General features: G+C 38.3%; 1 protein-coding gene across 2 annotated transcripts in view; it reads left to right on the top strand.

Annotated features, from left to right (window-relative positions):
- LOC107747575 (histone-lysine N-methyltransferase NSD2-like) overlaps window positions 1-15,837 on the top strand; it is a 20,050-nt gene extending 4,213 nt beyond the window's left edge. Inside the window, exons 3-23 of one of the 2 annotated variants that reach the window (XM_016562165.1) lie at window positions 634-794; window positions 898-1,344; window positions 1,443-1,514; window positions 1,607-1,778; window positions 2,015-2,068; window positions 2,735-2,844; window positions 2,987-3,083; window positions 3,199-3,314; window positions 3,515-3,625; window positions 4,417-4,540; window positions 4,619-4,819; window positions 5,919-6,098; window positions 7,424-7,580; window positions 10,754-10,956; window positions 11,046-11,149; window positions 11,302-11,571; window positions 11,654-11,770; window positions 12,031-12,172; window positions 13,998-14,104; window positions 14,406-14,601; window positions 15,114-15,837. In XM_016562165.1, the coding sequence (XP_016417651.1) occupies window positions 634-794; window positions 898-1,344; window positions 1,443-1,514; window positions 1,607-1,778; window positions 2,015-2,068; window positions 2,735-2,844; window positions 2,987-3,083; window positions 3,199-3,314; window positions 3,515-3,625; window positions 4,417-4,540; window positions 4,619-4,819; window positions 5,919-6,098; window positions 7,424-7,580; window positions 10,754-10,956; window positions 11,046-11,149; window positions 11,302-11,571; window positions 11,654-11,770; window positions 12,031-12,172; window positions 13,998-14,104; window positions 14,406-14,601; window positions 15,114-15,424 (3,452 nt within the window). In that variant the 3' untranslated portion in view covers window positions 15,425-15,837. Of the gene's footprint in view, window positions 1-633; window positions 795-897; window positions 1,345-1,442; window positions 1,515-1,603; window positions 1,779-2,014; window positions 2,069-2,734; window positions 2,845-2,986; window positions 3,090-3,198; window positions 3,315-3,514; window positions 3,626-4,416; window positions 4,541-4,618; window positions 4,820-5,918; window positions 6,099-7,423; window positions 7,581-10,753; window positions 10,957-11,045; window positions 11,150-11,301; window positions 11,572-11,653; window positions 11,771-12,030; window positions 12,173-13,997; window positions 14,105-14,405; window positions 14,602-15,113 lie in introns of both variants that reach the window. The other variant, XM_016562164.1, reaches the window with a different exon arrangement.
- Window positions 15,838-17,140: the final 1,303 nt, after the last annotated feature.

Raw genomic sequence — 17,140 nt, 5'->3', positions numbered from 1 at the left:
CTCTTTCTAATAACTTCATTAATAACTGCATTAGAATGCTATCAACGGCTCAAGCCTCCATTACCAGCTTTAAAAAGACGTTTTGGAACTAGAAAAAGAGACCTTAAAAATGGTTTAAAGGCTGAAATGTAAAGTTTATCATTTTATAAAACTTTTTGTTTTTGTGAAAACTTGTATCTGAACTGTAAATTATGCTTTTTACAGTAATTTTACGGTTTAATATGGTACTATAGACATTGCCCTACCCCGCTCATATGGTATTAATTTTATTTGTGCAGGTCTTAAAAAGGTCTTAAATTTGAGCTTCAAAATCCTGCAGAAACCCTGCATGAGTAAGAGGGATAGTGAGTCATCTGGAAGCTGTGTCTGTGAGGCAGATGGCTAAAAGTTGAGAGAAGAGTTGTGACAGTGTCAGAAACAACACTTACATTTGGTCCAAAAGGATGTTTTGAAAGTACTGATAGGAGAGGGCACAGATCCTGTGGAAATTGTTTGCACAAGGGTGACCTTGAGCTAACAAGCAGAGAGAAGTACTGGCTTCCAGCTGTCAACAAGGCAGCATGAGAAAGGTAGCACCTGTAAGAATTGGACTTTATTATTATTATTATTATTATTATTATTTGTTTTTGGCAGTGAATAGCCGCACAGGATTATTGTACCATGTACAGTATTTTGGAAATGCTCCAGAGAGAGGATATGTTTTTGAGAAGAGCATGGTCACCTTCTCCGGAAAACACCAATACCAGTCACTTAGCCGCAGCAACAAACTACCCATTGATATTAGTGGAAGGAAGGTACAGTAAATATTGTGTATTTTTCACTAATATTTTTACTATGTATTTATTGTATTATCATGAGATTCTTTTGTCTCAGACATTGTTGATGTGCTCTCTACAGCGGGCAGTTCCTCGTAAGTTTCGGGAACAGTGGGAGACAGGTGTGTCACAGGCTATAGAAGCATTGGGTTTACTAATACAGGAGCGACTGGCCAAATTCAGCTTTGTTTATGAAAATGGGAAAGCCCAGTTCAACCCTCGCATGCTACAAGAGCTTCAAGCACAGCGCAATCAGGGACCACAGCAAGACCAAGATCGGAGGGAGTCTCAGGAGCTTGTTAGCCTCACTCCTCCTGACTCCACTCATTCCAGCCCCAACTCCACAACAACTACCACCATCCCAGGCCACTTCTCCCACCCCACAGACAGCAGCACTTCAACAGGGAAAAACACCCTCCCCAAAAAAGCACCTAAAACGTCAGTGAAGAGGGATCAGCACGGCACAATACTGAAGTGGAAGAAGACGGACGCTTCCTCTGCAAAAGATGTCCCTGGGTCTACTGTTCAGGTAGCAGTTAATAAGATTGGACTTGTTTATCTCAGTGTAGAATTAGTATTTCAGTTTCAGGCTAGAGATGTAATCTTTCAAATTTTTTGGCATTGTAGAATCACTGCACTGCATCAGAACACCAGAGTCAAATAAAGACAAAGACTGGGAAACGGGCTTACCGGAAAAAGGTGCGTTTTGTCTCGCTGGATAATGATCGGTTTTTCTGTTGTATTTTGTGGTAATCACACTTTCTTTTCATTTTATCTTTACATATAAGAAGGACCTGCTCTGTATTAACCTAGACCTTCAGCCAAAAGCTTCTCAGAAGAAATCAAGACAGCTCAGACAGAAGTTTCCTGCTGCACCAAATTCAGTAAAGAAGAGGAAAGTAAAAGCTGGTGTCAGTATCTCTGACACTTTAGGCACAGTGTCCACTAATCCTGGACTTTCAGGTGAGACATTAACTTAAAAGACATTTATAAACTGTAAATTGCAAACAATTACCTAACCAGTGATAATTGCTGTTTTTTGTATCTGTGAAGATTAAAAATATATAGACAATTATATAGTTTAAACAATGCACACTATTGCACACTTTTTTTTTTAAATGAAAGCCCTAAAATGTTCAGGGTTGTTGTTTCATGTATTTTTGTTCTTGTAGTAATTTCCTGGGTTTTTCTTTAATCAGATATAAAGGTATTAGCACCAAGCCCAAAAGTCTTGGAGGAAGATGTTTCTAAAGGTGTGTAGGTGGTTTCATTATTAGTAGTGGTCGACCGATATATCGCCAAGGCCGATATTTGGCATTTTTCAAATATCGGCATCAGCCGATAAGTTTTTCTGTTTGGCCGATGCGTTCGTGGCGGGACTTTTACTTTGACGGCGCTGAGAACGGCTGCGGCAGCGCCTGAACACACAGTGCTCACATTGCCCCTCTTGTTCGCTGTCGTCGTTGACAGTTCTGTCCACGAACAGAAGTCTGTCTAATAATCAGATAGAACTGTTAAACAAAGGAATTAAAATGTATACAAAAAAGTATTATAACGATTGCTTTTATATTGTTAGTAATAGAAAGGCAAACATTATAATACTTTCTCGTTTACCGTCAGCATTCAGCAAATACGCGTTTACGCTTATCTATGCACGAACAGCTTGTAACACTTCAAAGAGAAAGGAAAACTTGAAATCGCATCATATGACCCCTTTAAATAAAATACATAAAATTATATCGGCCATCGGCCACCCTGCTTTCCAAGATATCAGCATCGGCTGTCAAAAAAACAATATCGGTCGACCACTAATTATTAGCAACATTTCAGTTGTTTATGGAAAAGGTATATGGTTCAAACCTGAAATTCTCCTTTATGAAAGGTTTCAAGTAAGCATGCATTTTGACTGCTTCATACAGGAAAGAAAATAGGCTACAAACGTTTACGAGAATCCAAGGATGATGTGGCACTGCAGCCTAAAAAGAAAACCAAGCTTGAAAAAGAGTTTAAAAAGCAGAAAGGCCAAAAGGTATGATACGATGCGTGTAGATATTTTGGCATGAATTGTTATAAATAATTAATGCAAAATTAAATTATAATAAAATAAAAAAGAATTAATAATTCAGCTATTAAATTAATAATAATTTTTTCCATTCCTTCTTTTCTGTCAGAAGGCACCATCAAATGAGGCTGCTGTTGGGAAACCCAGGGGGAGGAGGCGGAAAGCAGACAGGGATGACAAAATGAAACAAACTAAAAAAGCCCCAAGTAAATGTACAAACTGTTTTGAACTACAGAAAAGGCCCAGTCTAAATACTGCTCTTCTTTGTGTAATTTCTTTCCCTACAGTTTCTCTGTTTTTAAAATTATCTTGGTTTCTCAGGGGAGGAGTCTCCTGCTAAAGCCAAGTGTGTCAGGAAGCGGAAACAGGAGTCAGGCAGACAATCTTTTCTTGTCTCATCCAAAAAGCACCGCCCATCATCTTCTCCTGAGCCAGAGGTATGTGTATTTGTTTGTTTTTCAATACTGGAAATATCATACTTGGAACCTGACCATTTGTGAACCAGTTTGTGAAATGTGACATGCATCCAGTGTTTCTTGGTTTGAATAATTGACTTTGTTTGCAATGGTAAATGGTTTCTGTCACTTTTTCTTACAAGATGTCCTGTATGTAAATATATTCTGAATGCATATTTCAGAGTTTGCTGTGTGAGCAGAGACCAGATTCTCCCAGTGACAGTACAGACGAATCGCATCACTCAAAGAAGACAGAACGAACTGCAGGTGCCAAGAAAGAAAGTGTGTGTCTGGTGAGTGAACTCTCTGTGTAGTGTTGTCAAAAGTACCGGTTCTTCGGTGTTAAGTCGATACTTACATTTTAAAAAGGTAATGATACTAGCCTTTTTACAGTACCAGTAGTTGTTGAGCATGTAAATGCAATGGCCATTTGGGTATTTCTGTTGGGTCAGTTTGTTCAGTGTGAGCTCTGCACACTCAAATCACAACAAAATATAAACAAGATGTAAATAATAGCAGTAATGATGTGATCTGTTTTAATCAGAAGCTGTCCTACATGTAATGGTCACATAGCTTATCCCACTTGATGAATAGAAACAAATTATGTAATATAATTTTATTTTAAACAGATCAGGAAGATAAAGTGGGTTGAATCCAAGGAATTTTAGAAGATTTTAGAATGGTTATCTACATACATCTGAAGGCACTCCACCTGCGGTTGCTGTGTTGAATGCTCTGCTGTTAGACCATTTAAACATGTTAATAACAAATGTGACCATTACATGTAGGACAGCTTCTGATTAAAACAGATCACATCATTACTGCTATTATTTACATCTTGTTTATATTTTGTTGTGATTTGAGTGTGCAGAGCTGTTTAGTGTACTGCCTCTGACAAAAATCAGCAATAATTGATTGGACTATATTTATTCATTTATTGTAGACTTTATTAGGCGAAGCAAACTTTTCTCAACATTAACAACAAATAAGGGCACATGGTTTACTTGTCGATCAGATGCGGGCAAGAGTTGCATTCAGCTTTTATGTGGTGTGCTGCACATTCATGATTATTACTGTTCCACAGGTGTGTGAGCAGACCGGGGAGGATCTGGTAATGTGTGAAGGACAGTGCTGTGCCTCATATCACCTGCACTGTATTGGGCTGGATCAGTCAGCAGAAAAGGTGCTCTGCTCTGCTTGCAGCTCAGGTAAGACACACATGGTAATGTGAAGAAAAAACAGCTTTCTCACTATTGTGAGCTATAATTTTCTTTCACGGTTTTCAGGTGTGCATGTGTGTTTCACCTGTAAGAAGTCTGAAGGAGAGGTACGGCGATGCTGTGTGCTTCACTGTGGGCGTTTCTACCATGAGGCCTGTGTGCGGTTGAGCGCTCTGACTGTGTTCGAGAACCGCGGCTTCCGCTGCCCCCTGCACACCTGCCTCAGCTGCCACTACAGCGGCCGCGGTGCTGGCAAGGCCACCAAAGGTACTTAAACTGGCATGCATGTTTATTTAATTTTGCTCTGTCATATAAACATACAGTCAGTGATGTTTATTCAGTAACCACTCAGACAGATTCAACAAGTAATTTGTTAGACTGATTCAAAAAGTAAAATAAAAAAGTAAAATACTTAGGGAAAAAAGTCTGCACACTCCACCAAAAATCACATGCAAGATAAATCACATTTCTCGCATGTGATTTTTGGTGGAGTGTGTAGACTTTTTCAGGTATTTTACTTTTTGGGAATCTTTTTTGGTCTATGCACCTCGGTTGGATTGTTTTGAAGGCACGGTGAGTTTTTTTTTTTTTTTAGACTGATTCAAACCATAATTTGTGCGTTTGAGTCTTTTTGACAATTAATTAAAAGAACTGGATTATAAGCCTGCAAAGGGATGGCAATTTAAAGATTTTTTATTTTTTTATTTTTTTTGCTTTGCTTTTTTGGAAACCCAGGTCTTTTTATTTGAACCCACTTTATTTTACATGTCTTTAATCTTTAACTACTGTGTACTAATGATTCTTATTCATCTCCGTGTGTTTGTGTGTGTATATACACATTTTTTTTTTCATCTTATGTAATTCATACTGCAAGCACAATTTGGTTAAACTCTATCCCCCGGTTTCACAGACAAGAAGCGGCAGACGCATGTGTGCTTAGAATAAACAGACGATATCGTTCGCTGGTGTGGACGCTAATATTGTTAACTTTATAGTTATCGTTCTTGGTGTGAACGGGGCTTAAGCCTAATCCCAGACTAAAATGTAAATCTGAGCTGTTTCAACTGAAAGAAACTTGCACTGACTGATCTTAAAATATGTCATTGCCTTTGTTTTGTCTCAAGATGCACACCAGTAATGTTTTTTTTCTAAGGCACATTAATCAAAACTAATTAAATGTCCTAATTGACCTATTGCCTAATCCTGTTTTAACCTAAGCCCTCTCTATGAAACCAGGCCTGTATGTTACAAATAGGTTAAATTATATAAAAGAACTAAATTAATCTCCAACAGAAGGACTTTTTTTAAGATGATGTTGGTTTTATCACTTAATACATAAAGCACATTTCCCATTGTCCCCTTGCAGGAAAGATGATGCGTTGTTTGCGCTGTCCCGTGGCCTATCATGTTGGAGACCTGTGTGTTGCTGCAGGGAGTGAGATGATCACTTCCTCTGCCATTGTGTGCACAAACCACTTCAGGCCTAAGAAAGGCTACAGTCACCACTCTCACGTCAACGTCAGCTGGTGCTTCATCTGCTCAAAGGGTGTGACTTCCACTCTCATTATTTAACATATAAGCTATGTTTTATTCCTTTTTTAATGAGGGGCATCCAAAATTAAACAAAAACATTGCAATAGATGGAAACTGGCCAAATGGGTGCCCTAAGCAGAATAGTATTGTTGTGCTCCCTCCCTCAAAAAAAGAAAAGAAAGAAAAAACACCTACTATAAGGGGTCAAAATAGAACTTTAATAAAGTATAAAAGTAAATAAATTTAATTGTGTAATTAAATTGTATTATTTATAAATTACAATTGTAGCTCTAGACAGTTACCTATGGCTATGATTTTATTAATATCGTCTGATTGATTTTATAGTCTCAAGCATTCAGAAATCACACAAAATAATATTAAGCAGTTTTACTATGATAAAACCATGGTTAATTTTGGTAAGGGTTGTGATGTCCACATGTTTTTGTTGAAGAAATTAAAGAGGCATTTCTATCGCAAAAAGGTGGCCAAAAATTAAACATTAAGTGGATATTTGAATTAAATGTTTGGTCAATATTAAACAAGGATTTGATCGTCCTGTAAGTGTAACAACAGTAATTATCAGGCCTTTGGTGCCCTTTGCAGGCATTTGTAATAATGCAAATTGTTTATTTTGTATTACATTAAGTATTTTAACAGTGTTATTCAATGAAAACCATATGATTATTATTAATTAACCAATCATTATTGCCTCATTGTTTTTATATAATACATTTTAAGTCATGAAAACTAGAATATTAAGTCAGATGCATTGTTGGTGGTGGTGAAATTATTACCGACATTAAAACACGTTACTAATGTCAACAGTCAAAAAAGTTTCACAGGATTATGAACGTAGCTACCTGAAAGTGATGCACGGGCTTCATCTTGGGCTTTTTTCTTTTTCTTTTATCTGCGCCGGACTGCGCTGATGTCTTTTCCCTGATATAGCCTAGTTGTCCATTAATTATGAGGATCATTTGTATTCAGCTGCAAACATGAGGTGAGAGCGAGCGCAGATGCGGGAATGGCGTGTCACATATGCTTATACTGCCTACTGCGTTCATCATAAAATGCATTTTTTATAATTATATATATATATATATATATACGTTAATGTTTAGATTTTTATTTATGTATATGTTAATATAGAACGAAGGTTTTTTTTTTTTGAGAGAGAGAAACTGGGATGGTGCTGTCCTACCTGGGAGTTGATGTCCTACGCAAACTGTGTACTCTGCATATAGGGAGCGAAAACAACCCTAGAACCTCATGAAAGAATTATAGCATGCTTGATTTGATCATGATGGCACAATATAAATGAATAAATGTATGTTGAAGGTGGCCGTCTGCTGTGCTGTGAGTCATGTCCAGCTGCGTTTCACCCTGACTGTCTGAACATCGCTATGCCCGATGGCAGCTGGTTCTGTAATGACTGCCGCTCAGGGAAGAAACCCAAATACAGAGACGTCATCTGGGTCAAACTGGGAAACTACAGGTCAGTCTCCGTCGGCACCACACACCTTTAGCTTTATTTAATGTACAAACTCATCTGCTTACAGTGGATTTTTTTTGTTTATTATAGTTTATTCAGTGGTTTTAGTGGTTTCTAGGGCTAGAGAATGACATTAAGATTTTGATCAGACATAAAATAATGGGCAAAATAATCACATTGATCATAATGTCATTGAGGCTTTTTTTTTTAAATGGTACTAAGTGGAAAGTAACCACCTAGTACCCCACAGCAATGCCCTGGCTACCACCTGGCAGTGAGCTTTGTACTAGTGTTTAATCGATATAAGCCACTCTTCCACCATTCTTGTTTTGTTCCATGGTGATCCAGCCCAGGTACGGATATGGTTTCGTTTTCCGCTGCGGGGCTGATAACAGAGCTCGTAATACAAATGTGTCAGTTGTTGCCTTGATAATGAAAGTGTTCACATACAGTATGAGATGTAAATGGTCAGTGTTGGGCAGTAGCGTCGCTACAAGTAGTGACGCTACTAGCTTAACTACATTTCTCGGTAGTGTCGCTGTTTTCTTAAAGGGGTCATATGATGCGATTTCTATTTTTCTTTTCTCTTTGGAGTGTTACAAGCTCTTGGTGCATAAAGAAGATCTGTAAAGTTGCAAAGACTAAAGTCTCAAATCCAAAGAGATATTCTTTATAAAAGTTAAGAGTCAACCACGCCTACCTAAAACGGCTCGTTCTAACACGCCCCCACATGTCTACGTCACGATGTGGGAAGATTTGCATAACGCCGCCCAAATGTTCACGCAAAGAAAGAAGGCGTAACTTTTATTCTCGCTGTAGTATTGTTGTTGCCGCCGCCGCCATGTCGTGAAGGCGCTGTGTTTCGTTGTGAAAGCGAAACTACTTTGGTTGGCCTTTCAAAAGAGGACGATATCCGCTTCGTCATGTGTCCAGCGCATTTTATGGAGGACTGTTTCCTGATCCTTGTAGGGTAGACTACAATGCCGGCTGTTCTGACTCACAAACTGTAAGTAAATTTTTTATATTTAAAGAATTTGCCACTGACGATTCAAACGCGAGTTTTTTGGGCAGTGTAGAGTATCACTTGTTGTTTGTCATTTCTCTGATCACAAATGCAGACATGGTTTTATGTTTACGCGGCGCGATGCATTTTCAGACCGATTAGTTTTGTAAAAATCGACGCGTTTCAGAAAGGCGGGGCATAGAGGAGAAACAACAGTGTACAGTATGTGGAAAATAATGTTTTTTTAACCTTAAACTGCATAAACACATTTCATTACACCAAATACACAAAATAATGTTCTTTTTAGCAGCATCATATGACCCCTTTAATCAAATAGCTTTTCAGTAGCGAAGCTCTTTTTTTGATCAAGTAGCGTCAACAAAAGCTACATTATTCAAAGCATTCTGAAGCTCAAGCTCAAATCGGAAAAATAACTGCTAAGGATCACTGATCCTGGATCAGTAAGTGACACCACCGCCACTAAAGCTCGTAACTCCATTGGCTCCTCAAACTTTCAGTCAAACCTCATTATTCCTCCCGCCTCTCGTGAATGAAGTGCGGCACGCAGTTTGAAGCATCTCAGCTTGTTTGCAGTCTGAAGGTAAATTAAGAACTGTTGATTTGAATAAGTACAGCGTTTTCTTTACTCAAGAAACACTATATTTATAAAGGCTAGTGTGTTTTTTTTTGTATTTGAGGAGCGGAGACGAGTGTCTTAGTCTAGCATTTGTTGTCAAGTCACAGTCAAATAGCTTGTGCGAAATGCTGAATCTTTTATAAAATTATATTTTGGCCAAATAACAGAAAAAACTGAGTGCCCACATAGCGACAGAAAACTGTATAACCTGCAAGTTCATGAAAATGTAAATGCGATGCACGTACTGCCTCTGATGTGGCGTTAATGACGGGAAAAAAACATTCGCTGGTCAATAGCTTTGTATTTGAACTTGATTTTGGTGAAATGTTAATAATATAATGACACATGCAACGATGCAAATAAACGTAGCCTAAGTTATCTGTAGGCCTATACATCTATATGGTAACACTATACAATAAGATTTGTTTTAAGTTTTTTGTGTGTGTGTGTAAATGTAATTTTTTCTGAAGCAATAGTCTCATCAGTGCTCTATCAGGTTTTTCTTTAATCAGCATATTTGTGATATTTGCCTTAAATTGGTTTCTAGGACACTTTTTAATTTTGTGAAGGACAATATTTTCCTAACCTTATTAAATGTACATCATTTATGTCAATTCTTTTCAGCAATTCAAACTTATCAATGCATTTAGTTAGAATAATAAGACACTGTATGGTTGTTAACATTCAAATGAAATCAGTATCAACAAACTTCATCTTTCCACTGCAGAGGAAACAGAAGCTGCATCGAAAGTGCCATTTAGATGCATTTATTCAGACTGTTTATTGAAGATAAGAGGTTCCATAAATGCATTTACACAGTAAAATTGCAAATGCATAATGTTTTAAGATTAATGTTTTACTTTTTTAAAAATACAAATATGAAAAGTTGGGAAAAAAAAGTGATACTTTTAAATATGAAACCAACCCACCAGTAGGTGGCGGCAAGTCACTGTCTTAATGAGTGAGTCATTGATTCAACCAATTCATTCAAACTGCTGATTCGTTCAGTAAATGAAGCAAGTGACTGTCTTTATGAATGGCTCACTGAATCATTGACTCACCGATTCGTTCATAACACTGCTGTGTGTTGCTCAGAGATGCAAGTTATTACAGTTAATATGTTATACAGTTAATATGGGATAATGGGAAACTTAATATAATATGGCATACGTTTGAATTCAAGGATAGTTCAAGTTTGTCACGCGTCCCTGTCCAGTGATAGCAGAATTTGCACAGATGAACCATCACACAGAGCACACACGTTTTTATGAGCTGCAAATAAACTAATGAAGATGGAGAATGGTAGCTCCAGTGCATCTGTGTAAGGATGTTGTAAAAATAAAAGTCCTGCTATCAACACTTGTCCGCAATAAAGAAAAACATAGAATGCCAAATATCCGATGATCTGTTTTCCTTGAACGATATGTCTGTCGACCACTACATGCATTACAATGGACTGTCAACCAGTACATACCATCTACATTATTGCAAAGGTGATTTTCTTGTCCTAAACTTTAACCTCATCTGAAATTCTAGATGGTGGCCTGCAGAGATCCGTCACCCTAAAAACATCCCGACCAACATCCAGCACCTGCGTCATGAGATAGGAGAGTTCCCCGTGTTTTTCTTTGGCTCTAAAGACTATTTCTGGACACACCAGGGCAGAGTCTTTCCTTACATGGAGGGAGACAGGGGAAGCAAATATCAGCATACTGGCATTGGAAGGGTCTTTAAGAATGGTAAAAAAAAATGCCTTGTTTTTTTCTTATTTGTGTATCAGTATTGTCCGTGCATTTGTGGAACGGCTCTTCTGTATTTATCTGTGCAGCCCTGCTGGAGGCTGAAGCTCGCTTTAAGGAGATCGAGATGGAGAGGGAGGCCAAAGAGGCTCAAGAGAACAACAAGAAACCTCCTCCATACAAATACATCAAGGTATTTATGCAAGATTCTCATATCTCAGAAAACCTGCAAATATTGAATTTGAAAGTATGTTTTCCAGGCCATGAAAATTTCTATAGGAATTTTAATGTTATTAATGTCTGTTTATATAGTTTCTAATAGATTTAAGTTTTGTTTTTCATTAGGTGAATAAGCCTTGTGGGCGAGTACAGGTCTACACCGCAGACATCTCTGAGATCCCCAAGTGTAACTGTAAGCCATCAGACGAGCGCCCCTGCAGCTTTGAGTCCGAGTGTCTGAACCGCATGCTGTTGTACGAGTGCCATCCTCAAGTGTGTCCGGCTGCAGACCGCTGCCAAAACCAGGACTTCACCAAACGCCTCTACCCCGAGACCAAGATCATCCGCACCGCAGGAAAAGGCTGGGGCCTGGTGTCATTGCGAGACATTAAGAAAGTAAGTGTGCTGGCTTTTGAACATTTAACAGATGAGATTTACTGTATGTGATTGCTGATCGGCTCTTTTGTGTGTTACTCAGGGAGAGTTTGTGAATGAATATGTGGGTGAACTGATAGACGAGGAGGAGTGCAGAGCCAGAATCAAATACGCTCAGGAGAACAACATCACACATTTCTATATGCTCACTATTGACAAGGTAAATGAAGGCGCCATGTGCGTACAAGCACTGACCACTCCTCCTGTGCTGGGTTCATGTCTGATGATGGCATGTTTGGACCCTGTACAGCAGAGCCTGAGAAACAGTGTTGTATTGGGAATGGCACAGAACAGCCTTATGTGGCATAACAGGTCACAACATTACAGCTCATCCCATAGATTACAGCCTATGACATCTTAATGGTTTGTGACCATTTCTACCTTCATCATGTGTAATATTCCATTTGTGTGTGTGCACAGGATCGGATTATAGATGCTGGACCCAAAGGGAACTACTCTCGCTTCATGAACCACAGCTGCCAGCCCAACTGTGAGACTCAGAAATGGACGGTTAATGGAGACACACGCGTTGGCCTGTTTGCTGTCTGTGACATCCCTTCTGGTGAGCTCATGCTCTGAAAATATAGATATAATATATATATTTAGAATCTGCTTTGCAACATTTATTGAAAAAATTGAACAAAATTCGTCCCCCCCCCTAATTTCTATGTTGACAACACAATTTTCCCTTCTGAAGTCAGTTATTTTGTGTGTGCTGTTATAAATATATTTTTAACTAGAGTGGTGGTGTAATTGTAATTTATTATATTAAACATTTAGAATCTGCTTAGCAAAATGATTCTTGGGAAGAACACCCATTTAAGTAAAATGAGCAAATATATTTTAATACACTTCAAAAACAAGGCTTCAAAATATTATTTATTTGTTATCATTTTCTGTGTTGCCCCAGCCTAATTTTGTGTGTTTTATCTATATCAGGGATGGGTAACTGGCAGCCCGCGGGCCGTATACGGCCTGCAGTGTCTTTTAGTAAGGCCCACTGGATTATATTAGACTGGGATTATCAATTTTAAAACATTTGAAAAGTAAGTCACGAAAAGATTGCTTTCAGTTTATGATGTTAATACTGTCTCCAAACAGGAGAGGTCGCTAGTTTTCAACAGCTTACCTATTAATTACAGCGCAGTAGGACGTGCACTCTTAACGTAAACATTTACTAACATTAGCAAATAAAAAATGAAAAACTGACCATGAAACAGTATTTTCCAGTCAAGATGGTAAACTGATTATCTTTTTACCAAGTTCAAGGGAGTACCCATATGTTTGGAAATCTGTATTTTTATTTAAATCGCCATCACACCACTGCTCCCAAACAATGGGGACGCCAGAGTTGCACTTGCCTCAAATTTCAAAGGTAAAATGAATCGTAAACAAAACCTTTTTGCCAAATGCATGACAGAAATGTTTGCACTGAACTGTGGGTTCTTAGGGTTTCCACAGGTCCTCAGTTTGTTTAAATTTAAGGCCATGAAAACTCTTAAATGGTACAAAAAGTCTTAATTATAAATGGTCTTAAATTAGGGGACGGGAAGACAACAATTGCTGTGTAGATTAATATGTCGAATAAACTTGAGTGCTGCACGTCAGCGTTGTGTACTGCGGTTACCGGGGAAACCGCTATATTCTGCAGTTCTGAAAGCGAGACCTGCTGGCAGAGAACAAATTTTCTTTTTCAATAAGCCCTTCTGCTGTTTTTGCTACATATTTTAAAATGTGAACTAGTGGATCGACAAGAAGCTAATGCATTATAAAAATCTAAACAATTAAGACACTAAGATATATGTAATTTAATATAATAATTGATTGATAATAGTGGTTTAAATTAATATAATAATTGATACTTCTAACTCATTCCTTTTCGTAAAAATTGTTTAAAGACTGAAATGTGAAGTTTAGGTTGACCCCTTTAATAAGCCATTTTTAACTGTCCTCTTAGGTTGTTTTGAGAATGTTCTGTAGGCCACTAATAAGTAAGACCTCTGTCTCTAAATTTGTTTGTTGCAAATTTACAGACAACGCATTTGAGATGTTTACATTGGCTTGTTGGGGTAATATTGCTGTCAATTGACAACAACGTTTCCCTTCAGAATTAGCATAACTGCACACGTTTTATAGTTAATATCTTTAAAAACAAATTACATTATACTTTGATTTCCTTCAATAAAAAGGAAATCGAGTAAGACGATGTAAAAGGTGTGTAGACGTGGATTAGTAATCTGGCCCCTTGGTATAAATGAGAAAAAAATTCTGGCCCTTGTCACTATCAAAGTTACCCATCCCTGATCTATACATTTCTTTATTCATATTCAATTTTATTTACTCTGAAGTTGCCAAATCAGTTTTTCCCCATGTGACAATGTTTTCAGGCACAGAGCTGACTTTTAACTATAACTTGGACTGTCTGGGGAATGAGAAGACTGTGTGCCGCTGTGGAGCGCCCAACTGCAGTGGTTTCCTAGGTGACAGACCCAAGGTGAGTGACTGTAAAACCTTTCATTTCAGCTGCCTCTGTCATTACTGATGTCTTGCTGGGGCGGTGTAGTGGTTAAAACTCAGGCCTGCCTTGTAAAGTGTGAGCTGTCACCATTGTGCCCTTCATCAAACACTTAACACTTAAAACACTTAAAAACTAAACTTGTCCCTGTAATACCTGTACATGTTGATTTGGATAAAAACCTCTGCTACATAACTACTTTATCCAGTTCTTATAGTCGAGGAGTGAAAAGTAATAATGTCAGTCAAAATACCTTAATGCTCTCTTCACCTAACTTCAGAATGGTCATACTTCTGAGCCCAAAGCCAAGCATCAAAAGAAAAAGCCCAAGAGGAGAAAGTCCCGGAATGAAGGCAAGAAGTCTGAGGACGTGTGTTTCCGCTGCGGTGACGGAGGAGAGCTGGTTCTGTGTGATAAGAAGGGCTGCACCAAAGCCTATCACCTCTCCTGTCTGGACCGCACCAAGAGACCATTTGGTAAACATTACTCTTTAATGGCATAATATGTGACCCTGGACCACAAAAGCAATCTTAATTCGATTGGGTATATCTGTAGCAATAGCCAACAATACATTGTATGGGTCAAAATTAGCGATTTTTCTTTTATGCCAAAAAAATAGGATATTAAGTAAAGATCATGTTCCGTGAAGATATTTAGAAAATTTCCTACCATAAATATCTCAAACCCTAATTTTTGATTAGTAATATGCATTGCTAAGAACTTCATTTGGACAACTTTAAAGGCAATTTTTTTGCACCCTCAGACTCCAGATTTTCAAATAGTTGTATCTCGGCCAAATATTGTCCTATCCTAACAAACCATACGTCAATGGAAATCTTATTTATTCAGCTTTCAGATAATGTATAAATCTCAATTTTAAAAAAATTGACCCTGTATGACTGGTTTTGTGGTCCGGGGTCACCTATGTTATGTAATTTATGAATAGCATATATAAAAACTTCCATTTGTGGTCTGTGTTGTCTTCCAGGTCGCTGGGACTGTCCCTGGCATCACTGTGACGTGTGCGGTAAGAACTCTGATGCTTTCTGCCAGCTGTGCCCTAACTCTTTTTGCAAGGCACACCAGGAGGGGGCGCTGCGGTCGCACCCGCTCACGGGCCAGCTCTGCTGCCAGGAACATGAAGACTCTGATATCTGCCCTCAGGCGGAGACCCTGGTGGAGCACAACGCTGAAGTACCCTCATCCACCAAACCACGCAAGTACAGGCGCAGATCGACGGCCACAACCAGCAGCAAAGAGCCTCTCAAGAAGAGGTCCAGAAAGACCGCAGAGGTGTAGTGGGATATCGAACTATGGAACCTGCCTTTCCTCTCACTAATCGCGCCCTCCCCTTCCTCAGTTCCTGCCCCAAATGATTGAGTGATATTGACGTTGCGTGACTGTTCTGCCAAGCTGAAAGCACTGTACGTGTCTGATCAGGGAAGCGTGTTATCACTGTAGAGCTCGTCAGAGCTGCCGAATCAGGTCCCCTCCACTCACTCTGCCTCCTCAGATTCCACTCGCGTGTGTGTGCGTGTGTGTGCGTGTGTGTGTGTGTGCATTGACAACTAGACGACAGAGCCGACAGACCGAACACCTCAAATAAACAGCATTACAGACGCCAAACTTGAAACCTTTTTACACCTTTATGAATCTCGGCATAGATTTTTTTTTTTTTTTTTTACAGTAGATATGTATATGGAAATGTATATGAAAGACCAAAATTATAATAATACTGGATTTATTGTTAGTAACAGGTGCCAGGAGTCTTGGTTTTGTTTTTAACAAGTGGTATCTTTAAATAAGACACTATGGGTAGCCCTTGAATTACAATTTTAGAGTCAGTTCATATAAACTATAGAGCAGCACAAGTTTTTTTTTTATATATATAAATAGCTTGGTTCATTTTTGTAGCTCATTTTATGAGATTGAGTAACCAGAATGTTAGAATGTTAAATCTACCTATTCAGAGTTTTAAAGGCAAATCATGGCGGGCTTCTTGTGATACTTACAAGAAATAAAGCTTTTTAAAGCAGTTATGTGATGTTTTGTTTGTTTACTTTTGGTCTTTTTGCTGGATTTGTGAAGCTGAAAATGTATTTTAGTTGACACTTTAACCAAAATCATGCATTAAACTTGAAAGAGTAGATAGAAATGTCTTTATTTCTGTCAGTTTCTTTACAAAGTCATTTTCAAACATCAATTCCATTTCCTTTTGTGGTTTGTTGCAGCAATTATTATTTTTTCCAAAAATATCCTCTTGCAATTCACAATGATAAGCTTATAATAACGATTTACAGTTGGAGCTGTCGGGTCGAATTTCGCGGGAAATGTCAGTTTATGAGAGATGACGATATCCGACTTCATTGGATTTAAACCAATTCAGGCCTTTTACTTACCGACAGGTAAGATATCTAGCAATCTTTATATATGGGATGTCGAGTGTTGCCTAACTTTTGTAACGTTAATACAAAACAGAAGTTATCTGCTCGAAATACATATACGGATAGTAGTTTTTCCACAAGGGGTAATTTTGATATTGTTTGTGACATTCGTTTGATAAAATGATCGCATGTTTCCATCTCAACCTATCCTTTTCATATTATGATATGATATTCATATTTCTTCCGCGAGTAACTTGCACTTTTACGCCTCAACCACTAGAAGGGAATCTGACGTACTGCAGCTTTAATGTTAACATGCAACTCACTGAAGAGTTATGAAACAATTTTAATGGAGTTTACCTAATAGAGTTGATGACGATCGGCGTGTAAATGCCCCTAATACTATCAACACTATTGCTGCGTTCAAGTGCTCCTGGGACGTTCGTACTTACGAGTTGACAAGTCGTAATTACGACGTCAGGTGCGTTCAAGTCAGTCAGCACAAGATGGCGGTGTACCTTCTTTTAATTAATTACAAGAAAATACAACAGGGTCTGTTAACTCTGCTTATAGAAAATGAAGAGCAAAGAATTCGCATCAGGTGTGTTTTGCGTTTTTAATATTTTTAAAA

The sequence above is a fragment of the Sinocyclocheilus rhinocerous genome, unplaced genomic scaffold (assembly GCF_001515625.1).
Source record: "Sinocyclocheilus rhinocerous isolate Xijiao unplaced genomic scaffold, SAMN03320098_v1.1 scaffold469, whole genome shotgun sequence".
Classification (NCBI taxonomy): Eukaryota; Metazoa; Chordata; class Actinopteri; order Cypriniformes; family Cyprinidae; genus Sinocyclocheilus; species Sinocyclocheilus rhinocerous.
The sequence above is the reverse complement of the archived record's forward strand: the minus strand, read 5'-3'. Positions and strand labels throughout refer to the sequence as shown.